The sequence below is a fragment of the Astatotilapia calliptera genome, chromosome 7 (assembly GCF_900246225.1).
Source record: "Astatotilapia calliptera chromosome 7, fAstCal1.2, whole genome shotgun sequence".
NCBI classification, from domain to species: Eukaryota; Metazoa; Chordata; class Actinopteri; order Cichliformes; family Cichlidae; genus Astatotilapia; species Astatotilapia calliptera.
Genome location: NC_039308.1, coordinates 58,983,417 through 59,001,589, shown reverse-complemented (window position 1 = coordinate 59,001,589; position 18,173 = coordinate 58,983,417). Strand labels below are relative to the sequence as shown.

General features: G+C 39.5%; 1 protein-coding gene and 1 pseudogene across 2 annotated transcripts in view; one reads left to right on the top strand and one right to left on the bottom strand.

The window, feature by feature from the left end:
• Nucleotides 1-9,433, top strand: part of mapk8ip2 (mitogen-activated protein kinase 8 interacting protein 2) — a 27,844-nt gene extending 18,411 nt beyond the window's left edge. The window contains exons 3-14 of one of the 2 annotated variants that reach the window (XM_026176176.1): nt 112-351; nt 473-551; nt 847-1,050; nt 1,482-3,678; nt 3,859-4,070; nt 4,671-4,746; nt 5,370-5,542; nt 5,636-5,745; nt 5,828-5,950; nt 6,080-6,150; nt 6,242-6,340; nt 7,015-9,433. In XM_026176176.1, coding sequence (XP_026031961.1) covers nt 112-351; nt 473-551; nt 847-1,050; nt 1,482-3,678; nt 3,859-4,070; nt 4,671-4,746; nt 5,370-5,542; nt 5,636-5,745; nt 5,828-5,950; nt 6,080-6,150; nt 6,242-6,340; nt 7,015-7,087 — 3,657 coding nt within the window. In that variant the 3' untranslated portion in view covers nt 7,088-9,433. The remainder of the gene's footprint in view (nt 1-111; nt 352-472; nt 552-846; nt 1,051-1,481; nt 3,679-3,858; nt 4,071-4,670; nt 4,747-5,369; nt 5,543-5,635; nt 5,746-5,827; nt 5,951-6,079; nt 6,151-6,241; nt 6,341-7,014) is intronic. The other variant, XM_026176177.1, reaches the window with a different exon arrangement.
• Nucleotides 8,777-18,173, bottom strand: LOC113026906 (arylsulfatase A-like; annotated as a pseudogene).

The following is an 18,173-nucleotide window of genomic DNA, read 5'->3' as shown; positions in this document are numbered from 1 at the left end:
AGACAGGCCTGTTCTCCTCCTTGTTTCTTTTCTGTTGTCAGAACAGCTGATGCTTTAATAATATCGCTGATAATAAAGATGTGGATCACTCTCTCTCTGTGTGTGTCTCAGGACTCCCTTATTCTGGAGAAGAATGACATACACCACCCAGTCTGCTCCTTTCAGGACGACTTTCAAGAGTTTGAGATGATTGATGATGAAGATGAAGATGAAGAGGAGGAAGAGGAAGAGGATGAAGAGGTTGATCCTGATGCACCTCCCTCCCCCTCAGCCTCCCCTCCTCCTTCTCCTACTCTTGGCACCATAAAGAGCAGACCCACCACACTGAACCTAACCACTGCTGTGTCGCAGGTAAGCATACTGAGGCTCTGATTCCAAACACATTACATCAACAAACTGTTTGACATGTGTTTTGAAATAGTTGTTTGCAATTTATCACTAACAATAGTGTTTGTCTCTCTGCCATCTTTAGGATTCACTGAACAACAATAGCAGTCTATCCCCAAAGAAAGGAAGCTGGCAGGACTCTTTGCGCAACCCAGCCTCACAGGGTTAGAACATCATTAGTTATTTATTTGAAAAGAAAATGCTGTGACTTTATACTGTATGTTTTCTTCTATATTTTTATTTGGCTTTCTATTTCACAAAACAAATATATTCTTTGTATAAGCTTTAAAATGTATAACTAATATTAAATAATAGGCTAATCTATTAATCCTATAGAAAGACCGTCCTACTGGATTTTAATGCTATTTTTGTTTAGTAATTGTTCCACATGATAATTCTATTCAGATACTATTATGAACTGTATAACACACAGGGGATAAAAATCTATTGTACCTCCAGGTCGTCTGTCTCCAACCCACTCATGTCTGGAGGATGGTAGCCATGTGACAGGCCAGTGCCCAGCCTCTCCAATATCCCAGGTCCCAGGATCCCAGAGCAAAGGTACTCCACTAAATCAGACAGGGGAGGGCGGAAACCCCCAGTCTCCTCATAGGCCCCTCCTCTGCGACATGGAGGGCAACAGGCGAGAGAGGCCCGAATACGGTAACAAGAAGGCCAGCTCAGCAAGCTTAGATCATCTCATTGATCACTGCTATTTAGTGCTGTATTGTGATGTGAATTTGACTTCAGTGATGCACAAGAGCAGCAAAAATCTCGTATGCTGATTCTCATGAACCAAATCATATTTTTTTAATACTTAAAAAAAAAAAATATATATATATATATATATATATTTATGGTTTTGACAATGAAACTTTTGCTGGACTTGTTCATGCTGCTTTCCATTTTCAGCTCGTTGTGGATTTCTTTACATTGACAATCATTGTTTTTTTTTGCTTTATTCTCATCTGCTCTCATTAATTGTAAACTCTTCTCACATGTCAGCTTATTTCATTATGCAATCTCACCATAATTAACTTCAAAATCACGTACCAGCCTCTAATCTCTGTTTTTTTTTTCACCTGTCATCATAGGCTCGTTTGGTCAACATAAGTCTCACCCATGTTCTCGTGATGCTACTGATCCAAAGGCTGATCCCTCAGTACAGACAACCAGAGCACCCTCCCTAGATGAGCATTCCCAGTGTTCGGACACAGAGGTGGACCACGATCTCAACAGCGACCACAACCACAAGCACTCAAACCGGCGTGCTACTGATACCTACACCATCACCAGTGAGTCAGGTATGGAGCCAGAGAATGACCTAGATCCAGATGGAACCAGCCGCTGCTTGTCATCCACCGCACCCATTGGAGCTAACGATGGTGCAGATACACCCCTGTCTGACGAGGAGCTGGAGAAGGACTTTGACGTAGAGTTTATGTGTAAGGAGGCCTACGATATGGTTTGTAAGGAGAATCACTCATCATATGTGGAGTTCCCCTCCATTGAACCCTCTGAGCTAGCTTCCTTCTCTAGTTATGTTTCATCTAGCCGCTCAGAAAATATCGACCAGTCCAACAGTTCAGATGCTCAAGAAGCGTCTAATGTGGAGGCAGCAGCTAACGACTCCACCTCTCCATCCTCAGACCCAGGAATAGCAGATATGAACCAACGGGGTTATGTGACTTCAGACCAGGACAAAGACCTCAGCTCTCCAGGCTCTGATTCTGACATTGAAGGGGAGCTGGAAGCAGCATTTGCTTGTGGTGGTCCCGTTGTCTCCAACATGATCTCATCAATCTCAGAGACAGAGCTGGACTTGACCAGTGATGAAAGTAGTAGTGGACGCTCATCTCACCTTACCAACTCCATCGAGGAGGCCAGTTCACCTACGTCAGATCAGGAACTGGATCCAGACACAGAGTTGGAGCAGGACAGTGGAATTGTTGGTCTGAAAACATCTCTACTTCTAGGTCAGCCAGATCCAATCAAAGAAGGCTCTCCTCTACCCTCTCCATCCCCACTACCCTCACCCACAATTGCTACACCATCTCCCATTGATTCACCCATCTTACCCCATGAGGCCTACGATGATGGTCAAGCTCTTACAGGGCTGCAGAATGTGTATGAAGACCTGCCCTGTGAGCACCAAGCTGACCCAGATGAAACTCTTCCTCCAGCTCAATGCAGTGAGGATAGTCTCTCCAGACAGATGGTGCTGCAGATAGAACCAGATCACAGCCTAGAGAGCTTCAAACGCTCCTTCTACCTGCCAGTGGGGCCCAGGCTAATGCCAAGCTCAGATGATTATGATGGAAGTGAAGGAGAGTCTGAATCTGAAAGCGAAGATGACCTGAGTGAGAACTCGGACTCTCCATGGCTGCTTAGCAATTTGGTCAACAGGATGATTTCAGAGGGCTCCTACCCAATCAGCTGTCCTGAGGAGTGTTTCAAGAGGAAAGTGTCTGTGTCTGATACCATCTCACCATCCTCCGACATTGGAGATGGAGATGGCTTCAATGATGAGGACCAAGCTAAGAAAGTTGGAATGAATGGATCACAGGAAAGAGACAAAGAAAGTGAAGAATCAAGAAGTATTGACATGCAGTCTTCAAAAGGAGCAACAGTGATAAATTCTCATCTCTATATGAGCAATCCAACCGCTGATACCATAACCCCACTGATTTTAGAGCGTTGTGCAAACAGCTCTTTGCATACTACTAAAGACTGTGACAAGAACTTTGTAGATAAACCATCTAAGAATGCGATGAGACAAGAAGATGATCCTGAGCCCAATAACGACTTGATGATGTTGGAGGGGAGGAAAGATCTCGACTCACCCAGCCTTAGTGAGAGTGTGATCAGCGACAAAGATGAAGGACGAGAAACGGAGCCCAAGCCAACGAGCCGTTCCTCAGCCTCCCTCGAGCGTATCACAGAAGTCAAACACAGCCTGACACTCGACATACCCAGTGCTCAGACTAACCGATGCTTCAGCCTCACTTATTCCACAGACAATGATGAAGAAGAGGACGATGCAGACTCTTATCCATTCCTAGGTGGCTTAAGGAAGCAGTCCCGTAGAGGTAGCGACTTAGAGCTGGACAGTTCACCACCCATTGATTCCAGCGTGCAGAATCATCCCTTACCTGATCATGACCTCCCACTGTGTGAGAAAGACCTGGCTCTGAGGCAGTCAAATGAAGACGATGGACTGGCCTATGACTCCATGAAGTACACACTAGTGGTGGATGAGAATACTACACTGGAATTGGTCAGCCTTAAAAGGTATGATCTGATAATATGTTTGAAAGCCAGTAAATTGAGTGTTTACTGAGTCTGACACAAAAATCTGTCCTTTAGTTATGAAATTGGAACAATTTTCCTTATTGTGCACCTTATATTAACATGAACTTGCATTACAAATGTTTATTACGCCTTAAATTGGGATTCAACTTGCCTTCTCAGGTGCACGTCTGTTCTGAGTGATGACAGTGAGCTTTCAACTCTTTGCGATGAGGAGCCTTTGGGGACTGCTAACGTGGACTATGGTCATGATGAGGAGGAGGAAGTGAGGCCAGAGCTTCTGAGCTCTTCTGAAGACTCTTCTCCCGAAGCTGACCTCCCTTTCTCCAAGAAATTTCTCAATGTGTTTGTCAACAGCACCTCCCGCTCGTCCAGTAAGTCATAAGCAATTCTGTTCTCTTATTTTAAGAAAGTGTTCATTCTTATCTCTTCCCGAGAGGTAAAAGAGAAGATCGAGACTGCTTTAAAATATTACCCCTAAAAATGAGATGATGCTCCGGTGGGTGTCATCTTACATTAAGGATAAGAAAAGGGGGGAGGTTGGGGGACAGTTGGCCTGGCTCTGTCCAAAAATCCTGACTCCTTCAGCATTATTTCTAAAATTATCCACTCACAGCCTGCCCTTAGAATGAATAATGTATTAGAGTTCAACTCATCACTGTCAAAATGATATACTAAGATGTGATCTAAATATGGCAGGGTGCCCACACACGACTGATGGGAGGGCTCTACCAGAACATCATCAGGCAGACCTCTTGTCTCAAGATTTATATCTCTAATAAAGGGTGATTTGCATAATAAAAAAGCTCATTATAACAGCCCCATTTTCATTGCATTTTTGATATAATCCATTACCCTTCATTTAGAGCTCACCTTACAGATTTGCATAATAAATGTTCCTCAACAAACAACAGGTTACAGAAAAAACAACATTTTTTTTAAAATAATCTCAGTCATATCTGTTTCCCATGCAGGCACAGAATCCTTTGGACTTTTCTCTTGTACCATCAATGGAGAAGAGAGGGACCAGACACACAGAGCAGTCTACAGGTAAAACAAACTCAAGCCTGAAATTAGCACCACTGAAGGAACAATGGGCTGGGAGGTCAACCTCCCAATGGGCTGACCTCCCAGCCCATTGTTCCTTCAGTGGTGATAGTTTGAATCATTATGCAAATGTACTGTTTATAAGATTGGGGAAACCAAGCAGTCAGCTGAGACTGAAGAAATCACGTGAGTGACGAAACGTTTCTCCCACTGAAAACGTGTCCAGATGAACAGAAACAACTTTTGGGCAACACTAATTATTTTGGGGAGGAAGACAAAGACATCACATGCGTCTCTTTGCCAACCATAAAGACAACGACAAGAAGAGAAAAGGCAAACAGTGCCTCGGTATTACACAGTACATGTTGTGTACAAATAATTTCACTTTTTTTAACCATAGGTCTCATTCAAAATACCCCATATTTACAACTCTTTGCCTTCCTCTACCCACCCTATTATTTTTCTTTCCCAGCTTTTTCATCAAAGCCTCCCACAGGGAGTCACCTAAAACCCATAAAAGATCAAAATAACTCAGGTTTATAGGAGCAGGAACATCATGTAAGGAAACATCTTTTTACAAAGGCAGTTTCCTTTTTTTTCCTTGACTTCTCTGCTGCCCTCTGCAGGTTCATTCCTAGGCATGCAGATGAGCTGGAGCTGGATGTGGATGATCCCTTATACGTGGAGGAAGAAGAGGACGACTACTGGTACAGAGGCTATAACATGCGGACAGGGGAGAGGGGCATCTTCCCTGCCTTCTATGCTCATGAGGTCATAGGTCAATCCAAAGAGCTGCTGGGTGAGTGCAAGAATACAGCGGCTTATTTCTTTTTGCTTTTTTATTCGAAACACACAGAACGATCACATTTTCTATGCATATTACACTCCGTAGGAATGAAAAGGAATCCAGCGTGGATTGAAACTTTCAGCGTGCAGTTTTTGGGGTCTGTTGAGGTACCTTATCACCAAGGCAACGGCATTCTCTGTGCTGCTATGCAGAAGGTAAGAAAAGCACATTTACACTTTTACTATTATGGACTGTTTACTATGGGCAGGATACAAATGTGGTTTCTCTCTGTGTTAGATTGCAATATCGAGAAAACGGACGGTACATGTGCGACCTCCCTCTCTATGTGAGCTGGAGATTAGCTTGCAAGGAGTCAAACTGATTATGAGCCTGGAGGATGAATATGAATCCCTTGATGAGGTATAAGACAAATAAACATAAATGACATGATTACTCAGGTAATCGATTGTCCCTCTGCTTTGGGATTATGTTGCACTGCTTCATCAGTGACTGAACTCTACTTTTTTTTCTGTCTCTGTCTATATTTAGTATGACAGATGTAGTCACTTCTTCCAGATGAAGAACATCTCATTCTGTGGATGCCATCCGAGGAACAATTGGTAATCAAACATCCATCTTCTGCCCATCCTGCTACCACCGTACAGTGTAACATCCGACTGATTGCATCACACTGTTTTGTTCTCTCTGCAGCTACTTTGGCTTCATCACTAAGCACCCAATGCTGAACAGATTTGCTTGCCATGTGTTTGTGTCCCAGGAGTCAATGCGACCTGTAGCAGAATGTGTCGGGTATGTCCATTTCCACACCCGCTGAGGGCCGTAGCTACAAAAATAAAAAAAAGAAAGAAAGGAAAAAAAGAACTCAAAAAGTTTAAAAAAAAATAAATCTATTTGTTATGTATTTTAACTAAAAAAACAAATACATTAAAAAAATAAAATTTTATATTACAGTAGAAGCCACGGTGCTTAATTTGACATATTTAAGTAATAAAAATGACTATTCAGCTACTACTTGCACATATCTTTGCTGGAATCTGATCTCAAAGTCTGGATTAAAGTGCATTTTATTACAAATTTCTTTTGCAGAATGCTTGACAGCAATCCAGTTTGGGTTTTTTTTGTTATTTGCACACTAGCCATATGTGTGTGTACCTGTATAAGGTTAAATGGCAGCAGAATTACTCATGTATTATTCAGCCACAATGTGTTTGAATAATTAAAGATGCACATTAGCCCACTCTCTGAGGCTGGATTAAGAGGAGGCGGCAGAAATCTTTCATCCATCAGATTCTCGCCATTAAGTCAGCCAGAACTTGTGAAAAACAACTTCTGTTTCTGTGTTTTTCACACAAACATTGTGAAACATCAGAAACACTAAACAGCCGTACAAAACTGAATCTAAAAATATCTAATACTATCTCACAGGTAAATCTTTAGTCCTCATATGTCTGTATTTTCTGCAGACGAGCCTTCCAGGAGTACTACCAAGAGCATCTGGAATACGCCTGCCCCACTGAGGACATCTACCTGGAGTGAGAAATGTTGCCATGACAACCTTCTTCCTCCACAGCTTGTGTATGTTCATCAATTTTGCCACCAGAGGGCATTGTCAGTGGGGATTTTCTTTTTTCGCTCCATTGTAAAATACTCTTCTGTCCCTCTAAACCTGGGATCTTCATTTCTACAGTATGCTAGACATCTGACTGATTTCATTCATCCCTTTCTCTTTGTTTATTTCCATGATCTCAATGGATTGATTGCCTGTTTAGTTAATCTTTTTCTATGATATAAAAATTAAGATGCTGAGCACCTGTTTATTTCAAGATTCTTCTTTTGAGATGAAAACAATGTACCTACTACTGCTGTATCACTTTTCAATGCATGGCTAGTAGGATTACTGCACACAGACACACCAAGAAATACACATATCCAAGTGAATGGCAAGCAGCTCAACAATCAGTAAAGGAATGGTGTCTAATCAAGACGTCGGCGTTTGAGTTAACTGTATATATGTTTTTGTTCAATACTGAAAAGCAGGTCATTTAATTTATACTTATAGTGACATTGGAGCAAAGTAGAGAGAGACAGAGAGTACAGCGAGCGGTCCTTGGTCCAAGCTTACCCCTGTGTTGTGTACAAATCGTAGTGTGTTGTAAATACATGTATAGAGAGTAGACATTCAGGCGCCTCATTCAGACTAATTAAGAAATGCTCACAGTTGAGACTGAAGGTGGGAAATTTTGTTCTTGCTTTTGATGTATCGCTCTGACAGGATTAACTGCAGTTTTCAGAGCGGTTCGATGAGTTGACTTCAGATGAACTTTGAATGTCATTTGCTCTGCAGATATATTCATTTTGGATTTAGGGACAGTAACTCTCAGCAAATCTGAATGACAGAGCAAATTTACTTCCCTCCTGTTCTCAAAGTTGCACTGCTCTTAGAGCTTCAATAGCAAGTCATCCAGCTGGTACAGTTGCAAAATATTAGATCAGTGTGTGCTTTATATGGCTGATGCCACTTTTAGATGAAAGAAAGCTAAGGCCCTCTGAAAAGCCATATTCTCACATCTCTGACTGTTTAACTCTGCCTTTCAGTGCTTTCCTGATCTCCATTTCAGTTTCAATGAGGTAAAAGGAATGACTAGATCGATTGATAGGGGAGTGTACTGCTGATACGTGGTATTCCAGTGGAGTCAAACCTTTAAAATGTCAGATTTACACTTTTGTTAATGGTTGGGCATTTATCTAATGTTTAAGCATGGTGAACAAGGAGAGTGATGCGTTTCCACGTTTAATTATACCTTCATTCACCTGTCACACAATAGGTGAATGAAGGAGGTTGGAGCGTCAAACCATGGCTTGCAGTCAAGCACCTTATATGGAGGTGGGAGTAGCTGAAGTCCACCTCCCCAATCACCCCCATTGTTCTCTCTGACACTGTTTAGCATCTTTTTATGCTGCTTTCAGTCAGTCCAGCAGAAAAAACACATCCTATTTGCAGGATTTCAGTGTTAAAGATTCACTGAAAGTTGACATGGCAGGAGAGAGGGTATTATCTACATATGTATTGCTGTCAGTTAGATCGTGTATATACAATAGCAAATCTATGATAGTGCTGTGTCCTTTATGTTGAGTATGTTATGAAAATGAATATGTACATGAATTAAAAAGAAGTTTAAAAAAGATCACGAGCAGATGAAAACCCCTGAACGAAAAACACACAAATATCTGTGATCTGCAATAATTTTATTTCAGTGTCTTTTCATGTTTTAACACACGGTGTAATCTCAGTCTGTCACACAGCTGGCATTCAGGTTCCTGAAGACTCCATAACTCTCTACAAACAGGCTTCAGCAGCAGCACGTTTAGGGCACATTTGTGAAATGTGACATCACTAGTGTGTGACACACAACCAAACTACTGACCAATCTGCTGTTAGAGCTGAATAGTGACTCAGTCAGCTGCCACTGGAAAACTATTATTGTGTCTTGCCGATTATAGTAATCGCATTTGAGCTCCAACAGTGTGACCCATCTCTGATCTGTATCTACTTGCCTCTGATTCTGTTTTTCTATCTTGTTACAGCCTAGTTAAAATACTTCTTTTCACACAGCTACACAAGAGCAACCACTGAAGATCTAGTCCAATATAGCCGCTCAGAAGTACTTCAACAGTTAAATCAACTTTTGACTTTATTACTTTAACAGGATTCTTCACTGTATACCTAGAGCAAAAGAGTATGTGACAGAACAAACATATCTTATCTTGTATCTTTAAAAACAAGGACTTGTAAAGTTCAAGGGAAAACAAAGAAAAAAAAATCATTCGCCTTGTCATGGGTTTGGTCTTATGAATAAAATATATGCTTGATGTCTGAACCTTTATTGTTGTCCTCATTGTTTGGTTAAATCCTAATTGTGTGAGTGAAAAGGGCTTACAAAGAATTCCCGAAGTGGAAATAAATTTTAAAAAAAATCAAAGAATAAAATACTCAAAGCATAGAAGAAAGAAAATACAGTACACTGTTAAACATTATTTCTGAATTGAGACAGTATTAAATCTTGGAAAATCATCTCCTCACTAAGGAAGCACATTGCCTTTACACTGCTTCTTAATTTCTAGCAATTAAAACTCCACTCTCTACAAGAGAGCAGCACTGCAGTTCAACTTTCCCTTTCTTTATTGTCATTAGGAGCTGCAGCAATGTTTCTCATCAACACTGACAGCAGCTAGGTTTGGGGCTACACTCAGGGTTGCAGCAAGGCTCGAGGCTGGGGTCTTTTCCTTTTGCCATTTGGCTCTCTCCAAACACCATGGAGGATTCAAATTGCTCCTTAACTGTCTTGACCTGTTGCAGCACAGATTGGATGTCAGGTGTATCTACTGATAGAGGATAGAGCTCACATGGGTCAGCCTCCAGATCAAATATCAGAGGAGGGTCGTGAGTCTTGCGCAATGCTGAGCAGTCTTTGTCTGGTGTAGTACTGCTATGGAAAGCACCTGATGTACAAAAGTGAACAAGCAGGAGTCAAGACCAGCTAAAGTTTGACAGTGTGAGCATGTAATAATTAATAAGTACCTTGTGTATAGAAGTGGGCCTTGTACTTCCCCAGCCTTACAGCAAAAAGGCCATAGTCTTCACTGGGATTTACAGGATAGAACATCACGGTCTCCCTTTTACTCTGTAAAACACAGAGAAAATACACACGAGCTTGGTTTTTTCATTATTTGAGTGTTTGCACAACTTTAAATACAATGCTCCTACCTTTCCTTGTTTAACGAGGATATCCGTCATATCGACCCCATCCAGCATCACCTGTGGTAGTTCAGCTCCTGCCAGGCGCGCCAATGTGGGGAGGATATCTAGAGTGCTGGCCATCTCATGAGTAACACCTTCAAACAATTTGTTCAAAAAAAGAATCACTAAAGGCTACATTTTTGTTTTCATTATAGTATACTTTGATGCTGGAAAAAGGGAGAGGCAATGCTCATGGAATAAACAAACAACACCTTCAGAACTACAGTCATACATTAGATTACACAGGTCACTGCAAACAGTCTTCAGAGGTTCTGATCGCAGAAAGGCTTTGACATATGCTCAATTAGTACTAAGGTGCCAAACGTATTTCTCACACCACTGCACCACAACCAACAGCCTGAAATGCTGTATTGGCTGTAAATGGTATTTATAGCAATTTCTGATCCTACCATCTGAATGGTGATCAAGTTGTCTGGCACCAAAAACCATGCAGGTAAAACTAAATGTAACCAAACTGTGTGGCAAGATCAAGGATGGGTCAGGATTTTTTGTGTTTGAAGGATAATGTAGTCTAGACTTTTTGCAGACTACTAAAATGTCCTGACCTGGTTTGATGATTCCCGGCCAGTAGGCGATGGCAGGTTCTCTCATGCCTCCCTCATATGTGGTACTTTTGCCACATTTCAGAGGACCAGCAATGCCTCCACGGGACCTGCGCATCAGTTCAGGCCTACATGCAGAGAAAGAAAACAGATACCATTTAATAAAACATGATAAATGCAATATTATCACAAGAGTGCAAAGACTGTTAGAAACTTGACTACTGAACAGAGGAAAAATATTTTTTCTGGAGGGTGGTTAAATGTCAGCATGAGGAATTAAACTCCAAAACTCTAGTGCATTTCTCTTCATTGTTGTCTTTAAGTCACTGAATGAAATATGTCTCAGTCATACACGTCACAGTAGTCTTAAGAGTTTAAAAAAGATTGGAATTAGTGTTCTTTGATCTTTAAAGATTTAAACATAAAGTCCAGTCACCTTTTTAAGCTCATTAAATGAGATACCAAAATGGAATAACAATAAATACAGTTCATAGATTAGCAACAAATATGATAATAAACTGAAAACCAACCCATTGTCTGATGTAAAGAAGACCAATGTGTTGTTGATCACTCCTGTCCTCTCCAGAGTTTCCACCAGGTGGCCTACAGTGTTGTCAAACTCCAACAGGGAATCCCCGTACGGACCCCTTAAAGATCGGCCAGCTGCCCCAATACCTGCATACTGGGGGTAGTGGGTGTGCTGAAGCAAGAAAACAAGTGGTTATTAGTGTTGTTAAGATTGATACTAAAATATTGATTCTTCCGATACCAGATATTTATGTTCTAGAATCAATTCCCCTATTAGAATATTGGTATTTTAGTAATTTGGGGTAAAAAAAAAATTAGTTTATGATGGAATCCTTTCCAGACACTTAGAATCAAAAATAGTCATTGTAGGCTTTAAGAAATAAAAAAAAAACAACTCAAAATATTTGATATTTATATTGTTTATTTCAAAACATAGATAATGACATATATATAAAAAAAATGTTTTTAAACTTTATTATTATTTTCTATCAGTCACATTTGTTTTTAATTGTTTACTGAATGTTTTAAAATGCAGGAGTTGACTTTTCAGGTTTGTTTGTTTCTTGTGTGATAATTCTTCACAATTACAATAAGAAGAAGAAGTCTGATTTCTGGTACTCATTATGAACATATAGTTTGAAATACAGAACTTTCGGTTTTCCAAACACATTAAGTTTTTGTTCAAAGCTTAGGTATTGGACGAGTATCACTGATACCAGCTCTGATTTTACTTGATATGGGATAAGAAAGGAAATCAGTGGTATTGCACATCACATTGATTATTGAGGGACCAGAATCTATTCCCCAGAGGACTAGAAAATTTTGAATTATCCTGATATTTACCATTTTGAAAACACATTTTTAGGCATTCAAAGAGCTGATGAACCAAAGCTTTGATTGCATTCAATAGAAGGTTGATTTTGCACACTTTAATTCATGCATTTTCTTCAGATTGCTCTTGTTGCTCACATGTGATGGATAGTAGAGGAAGAATGGTTGGTTTTTTCTCAACCATGTGGTTATGAAGTTGGCTGCAACAGTCACTGTAAATCCTCTCCAGATCAGGAAGGTTGACTGCGTAGTTGCTTGATGGACCTCTTCTCCATGTAGTGGACGACTACGTTGCTACAGTATCAACAATCCATTTAGCACTTTATATTCTGGAGGGGAAACAAGTCCAGATTTCTTACAGGGGCCCTGGGGAAGAAAAGACAAGATTGAAAAATTAACAGACAGCAGTACAGAGTGAAGAATAGTAAAGTGAATATAGCAAAGAAAAGAAATTTCATGAAGCAATTTTAAGTAGCACAGACTGGAAACACACTGACCATGTCATGGGAGTATGGGATCCCCAGGAAATGGTCAAAGCCCTGCTTGGTTGGAAGAAACATGCCATTATGCCCAACACCTAGATGCCACTTTCCTATGATCGCTGTGGTGTAGCCCAGGGGCTTTAACACTTCAGCGATGGTGGTCTCATTGAGAGGAAGACCACCTATAGATCCTGGGTAAAACACGCCTGGGTAGATTCCTGACCGGGTCTGATAGCGACCTGTCAACAATGATGCCCTTGGAAAAAAACAACAAACAAGGCAGTTAATTAACAGTGGAAAAGATAGTGGGGTAATTTTGAATACTCTTACTTCACTTAGGAAAACGGCCTAAAGAAACTCACTGCATCAATTCATCCAACAATGGAAGATGAAAAACTACAGGACATGTAGGGAAGATTTCATCACTTTGGTTGCATGTCAAAGTAAAAGTTTAGAGGCAGCAACAAAAATTTCATGTACTTAATGAAATTTGAAAATAATTACTCTATATTCAAATATTAATTCCGTCATCTAAGGTTTTCTTCCATCGAAGAATCACAGCAATCTTTTCTTCTTTCCCTTCAGCGGTCACCACAGCAGATCGCTTTCCTCCATCTCACCTACCACCCCCCGTCTTTAAATCTGAGCTGAAAAATCATTTTACATTCTCTCTATGCTGGTCACTCCCAATGAAAGTCTTGTTCAACGCTGCCACCTTTAGCACCACCTAATATCTTTTTGTTAGTGTCATTGATCTCAAACCACACCTCATAGGAGATAATGTGTGGTTTGTGCTATCACAAATATCACAAATAAACCCTGATACTAATCTCCACCTACTCCACCCAGCCTGCTCTTTCTTCTTCACCACTTTTGTGCAAAGTCTGTTGCTTTGTACGGTTAACCACAGGTATTTAAACTGATCCATGTTCATTACCTCAGATCTATCAATTCAAGCTGCAGCGAATCATTAAGAAAACCTAATTAAAAAATCATTTTTGTTTAAATGCTTCATTTTTTAAATGTATTTTATGTGAGCTTTATTTATACAGGTAGACTCAGTGTCTTATGTAGAAAAGAGATGTGTTTCGGACAAACATATTAAAACTATAACAATAAAATAAACAATAAAAAAGCACAAATGGCTAATGTTTATGCAGTCATATCAAAAAACAGGTTCTCAGCAATGATTTCACGAAGTAATTTCTATGTCTTTTAAAGTCTGCAAGTGAAATCAATTGAGAGAGCTTCTGTAATGTTTTCCATGATGACAGAGCAGAAAAGGAGAATACCTTCTTTCTGAGCTCTGTATGAACTGATGCATGGTGAATGTAATAAAGTCCAGACCACAGGCTATGACTAAACTATTTATGTGACGTGTAATCTAATAAATAACAGGGAAGCAAACCACAAACTTATAGATAAGATGATACCAATGAACCATCCTGGGTAAGGCCAATAAGGACCAGTAAACCAAAGAATATAAAGTACAATGGTGTGTTAAAGGTTTACAGCCAATTATAAATCTTAATGCCCCGTGATAAAACAGAGTACACAGATGGGCAGAATGTGCAGAGACATGTAAATTGTATCATCATAATCTAGGAGGGGTAAAAAAAGGCGATATCAACAAGAGAAGCAGATAATATTGTATTGTGATTGATAATAATATAAGTATTTGTATGAGGCCACAGTTTCAATAGAAATGCCTTTAGCAGATACAAGAGAGGGAAGTACTGCAAGCATGCTTTTTGTATTTGAGAAAAATACAACCTTGTTTTTTACTGCATTTAAAACCAAAGCTGACACTATGAATGTATAAAATCAAAAGATAGCTGTAATTTTTCAAAAAGCACATCGACAGTATGAGCACAACAGTAAATAATTGTATCAGCTGTGTAAAAATTGACAGATGCATTTAGATTTTGTCCCAAGTCATTAACAAATATTGACGCGATGCTCAAAGTCAATATGTGGCTTAAAGGAAAGATTTTTATCAATCACAAAACCCAAGTATTTGTATGAGGCCACAGTTTCAATAATAATGCCTTGAGCAGATACAAGAGAGGGGAGTACTGCAAGCATGCTCTTTCTGCAGGCACTTTTGTGTTTCAGCATTTACAACCAGTCTGAGCTGACTCTGTGACTGTATTCAACCAAAAGGTAACTGTCATTTTCGAAAACCACGTTGACAATATGAGCACAACAGCAAAATAATTGTATCATCTGCGTAAAAATGGACAGACGCATTTAGATTTTGTCCCAAGTGATTAACATAAAAAGTAAATAACCCTGCCGCACTCTGTTGGTGACATTTAAAAAACTGGAAGAGAGACCATTGAGCTGCACATACTGCCACGGTGGGAAAGGTAATTTGAAATCCAGCCAAATGTTTGGTCTGAAAGTCATATTTCTAATGGCCCCTGAGATAAAATGCCATGGTCAACAGTGTCAAAGGCTTTTGATAGATCAATAAAAAGGGCAGAGTGTCGGGGCTCTTCAAAGCTTTGCATACCTCTTCTATCACAACTCTTAACACATTTACTACTAAATACAGACCTGCAATAGAAATATATCTAAGAGCATGCCTGTGGATGACAAGCATTACATTAAGCCCATGTAGGCCCTGGTTTTTCTATAAAAAGATTGATTACAAGATTGATTTTGTATACACACATGTTGAGGAGCAAAGAGGTGGAGTCACTGCCAAGAGGTGACCTCAAGTGTAGTGGGTAATTTTTTTTTCTAGGGTCCCCAAAAGCAGTGCTTGTTACTGTAACCACCATTAAACATTTATAGTGAAAAAGCTGGCAGGAGTCCTACATCAAACCACCTTATCATCAATCAAATCTAAGTAAATCTGTAGAAGTTACAATAATATATGCAGATGAAATGTTAACTTAGTCTTAGTCTACAATGTTTAAATTACAGGCTGTCAGCAGCTGTCCTATCTTATATGGCAGCAATAGCTGCAACAAGCATTGGGTGGGGGTACATGGAGTGTACGAGACCATACTTATTTGAAGGCTTAAGTAACATTATTTTGGATTTTTAGATGATAGAAAATATAAATATAATATGAATTAAGTTATATTAATACTTACAAATATAGAAATTAAAAGGTTTCTTTGTCTCATCCTGCAGCACAATACAATTATACATGGGCGACTAAAACTCTGAGCCACAAACCTGGGGCTGTTAGACTGAACAATGGAATATTATTGATATTGATTATTAATACATTATTAATACACTATTTTTTTCTGCAGCGGGAAACATTGCATCAAAGCACAGGACTACAGCATTATTTGTAGTTGAATGAAGTTGCCAGGTGAAACTATAAACTCTGATGTTCTCTTCCTAGTGTCCAATCATTCTCTCCCCAATGCCACCGTTATCTCACCCGTCATAAACATTTCCTGTTTTTGACACGTCTCAGTATTTTTTAGCCCCCCATTCTCAGTTTCTCCCAAGTCTTCCCTCTTTTCTGTTGATTTTTTCTTAATTAAATTAAAAAAAATGTATTTTTATTTTTATTTTTTTATTAATTTACTGGAAAAAGTTTTCAATCTTCCATTTCTCAAACCAAGAATACTCAGTTTTAGAAGAAAGTTACTCCTCTCCCATTTTAATAATACTTTATATTACTATAGGACCTCAATAGCTATGTCAGAATCAGAAGACTTTATTTATCCCCAAGTGGCAATTAACATACAACAGAGCAGCATGAAGTTGAAGATAAGGACAATAAGAACAGGCAATAAGAGTGAGATGAAGTTAAGGACAAATTGGAAGAGAGCAATGTTGGCTGGAACTGCTAGAATAAACTCTTAGAAATGACTGGTTGGCCTATAACCTTTGAAACATATGTTAAACGTATCTCGTCAATGATATTAAGCAATTTTAAGCCAGGAGGAACATTTGTGTCATGAGGTTCAGAATCAGTTTTTTTGCAAAGAGGCATTTATATATGTTTTAGTTATGAATGTAAAATGCTCATTGGCATTAAAAAATCTATTTTTCAAGAATGTAGACCAAGAGGACAGCAGAAACCGCAATAAATATAACATAACAGTTCTACAAAGATATTAAGTGGATTAATGCAGAACTATTTAATGCACAATATATACAATAACGCAGTCTACCATTAAAATGACTTATTTATTAATGAGCCCATTAATAATTTGTCAGTTACAACTTCATAGAATAATTTAGGATCAAATCGACTTGAAAAACAAAACAAAACAAAAAACAAAAAATAAATGAATAACAGAACCTTAACATACTTCACGGCCACTTTCATTACTTTAAAGTTTTTAAAAAACTGTTGAGCTAAGTCTCGGATTGATTTCTGTTTTATTCACAAACGCCAACAGTCAGTACTGATTACACCGGTACCTGGACGGGGTGCACACGGGGCAGGTGCTGTAAAAATCTGTGAATCGGAGCCCTTCAGCTGCCAGGCGGTCCAGGTTGGGAGTGAGTGAACTAGGATGTCCATAACAGCCCAAGTCCCCGAAACCTAAATCATCAGCGAAGATGAGGACGAAATTCGGCGGTGAAGCAGAGCAGGTGCACAAAAGAATAATGCCGAAAAAGGTGAAGCTGCCGGATACCATCCTGCTCTGGCTTTAAGTCTGACTGATAGTAAGGAAGCGTCAGATCCCTATAAACAGTGATGTGCGGATCGATACTGGAATATCGATTCTTCCGATAGCAAATATTTGTGATCTAGACTCAGTTCTTATTTCAAAATATCGATATTTAGGAAATTTGTGGTAAATTTGTAATTTGTGATTAATAGGAACACAGTGGAAAGTAACTATATTATTGGGACTGTCTAAATGATTGGCAGGAACTACTTCTTCATCCTCCTGTCATAGTGATGTGCGAAATACGGCTATATAAATGCATCACGGCTCTTCACTCAGTTGATAACCACAAGAGTCGCCGCGTGTGGGCCAGTCGCAGCTCTACAAACAACCAAGACGCGGTTTTTGAAACATTTTGCAAGGCCACAAATTGTACAACTGTATAGTGACAATAAAGGCATTCTATTCTATTCTAAAGTAAATTATAATATCAGAAAATGATGATGAGGCAAACTGAGGGAGGAGGAGAGGGACAGGAGCTGCTAGTCCTTTTGCACCATCCAGCTATAGAGAGAGAAAATGTGAAGCTGCTGGTGACATGTAGCCCTCTTGCTGAATTTTTTTAAAGTATAGAGGTGGGTAGATTGATCCAAATATCGATAGTATTGATACCAACACTTGTATCAGTATCAGATCTATACTAACGCTGTTCGATACTTTGTTTCTATCCTCAAAGTCCAGTATGTATCCCCCTGTCCATCCAAATGAATGTGGCAGATGATTTTCTGATGATGATAGAGAGTACCAGGAGCTATTTTTTTATGTATT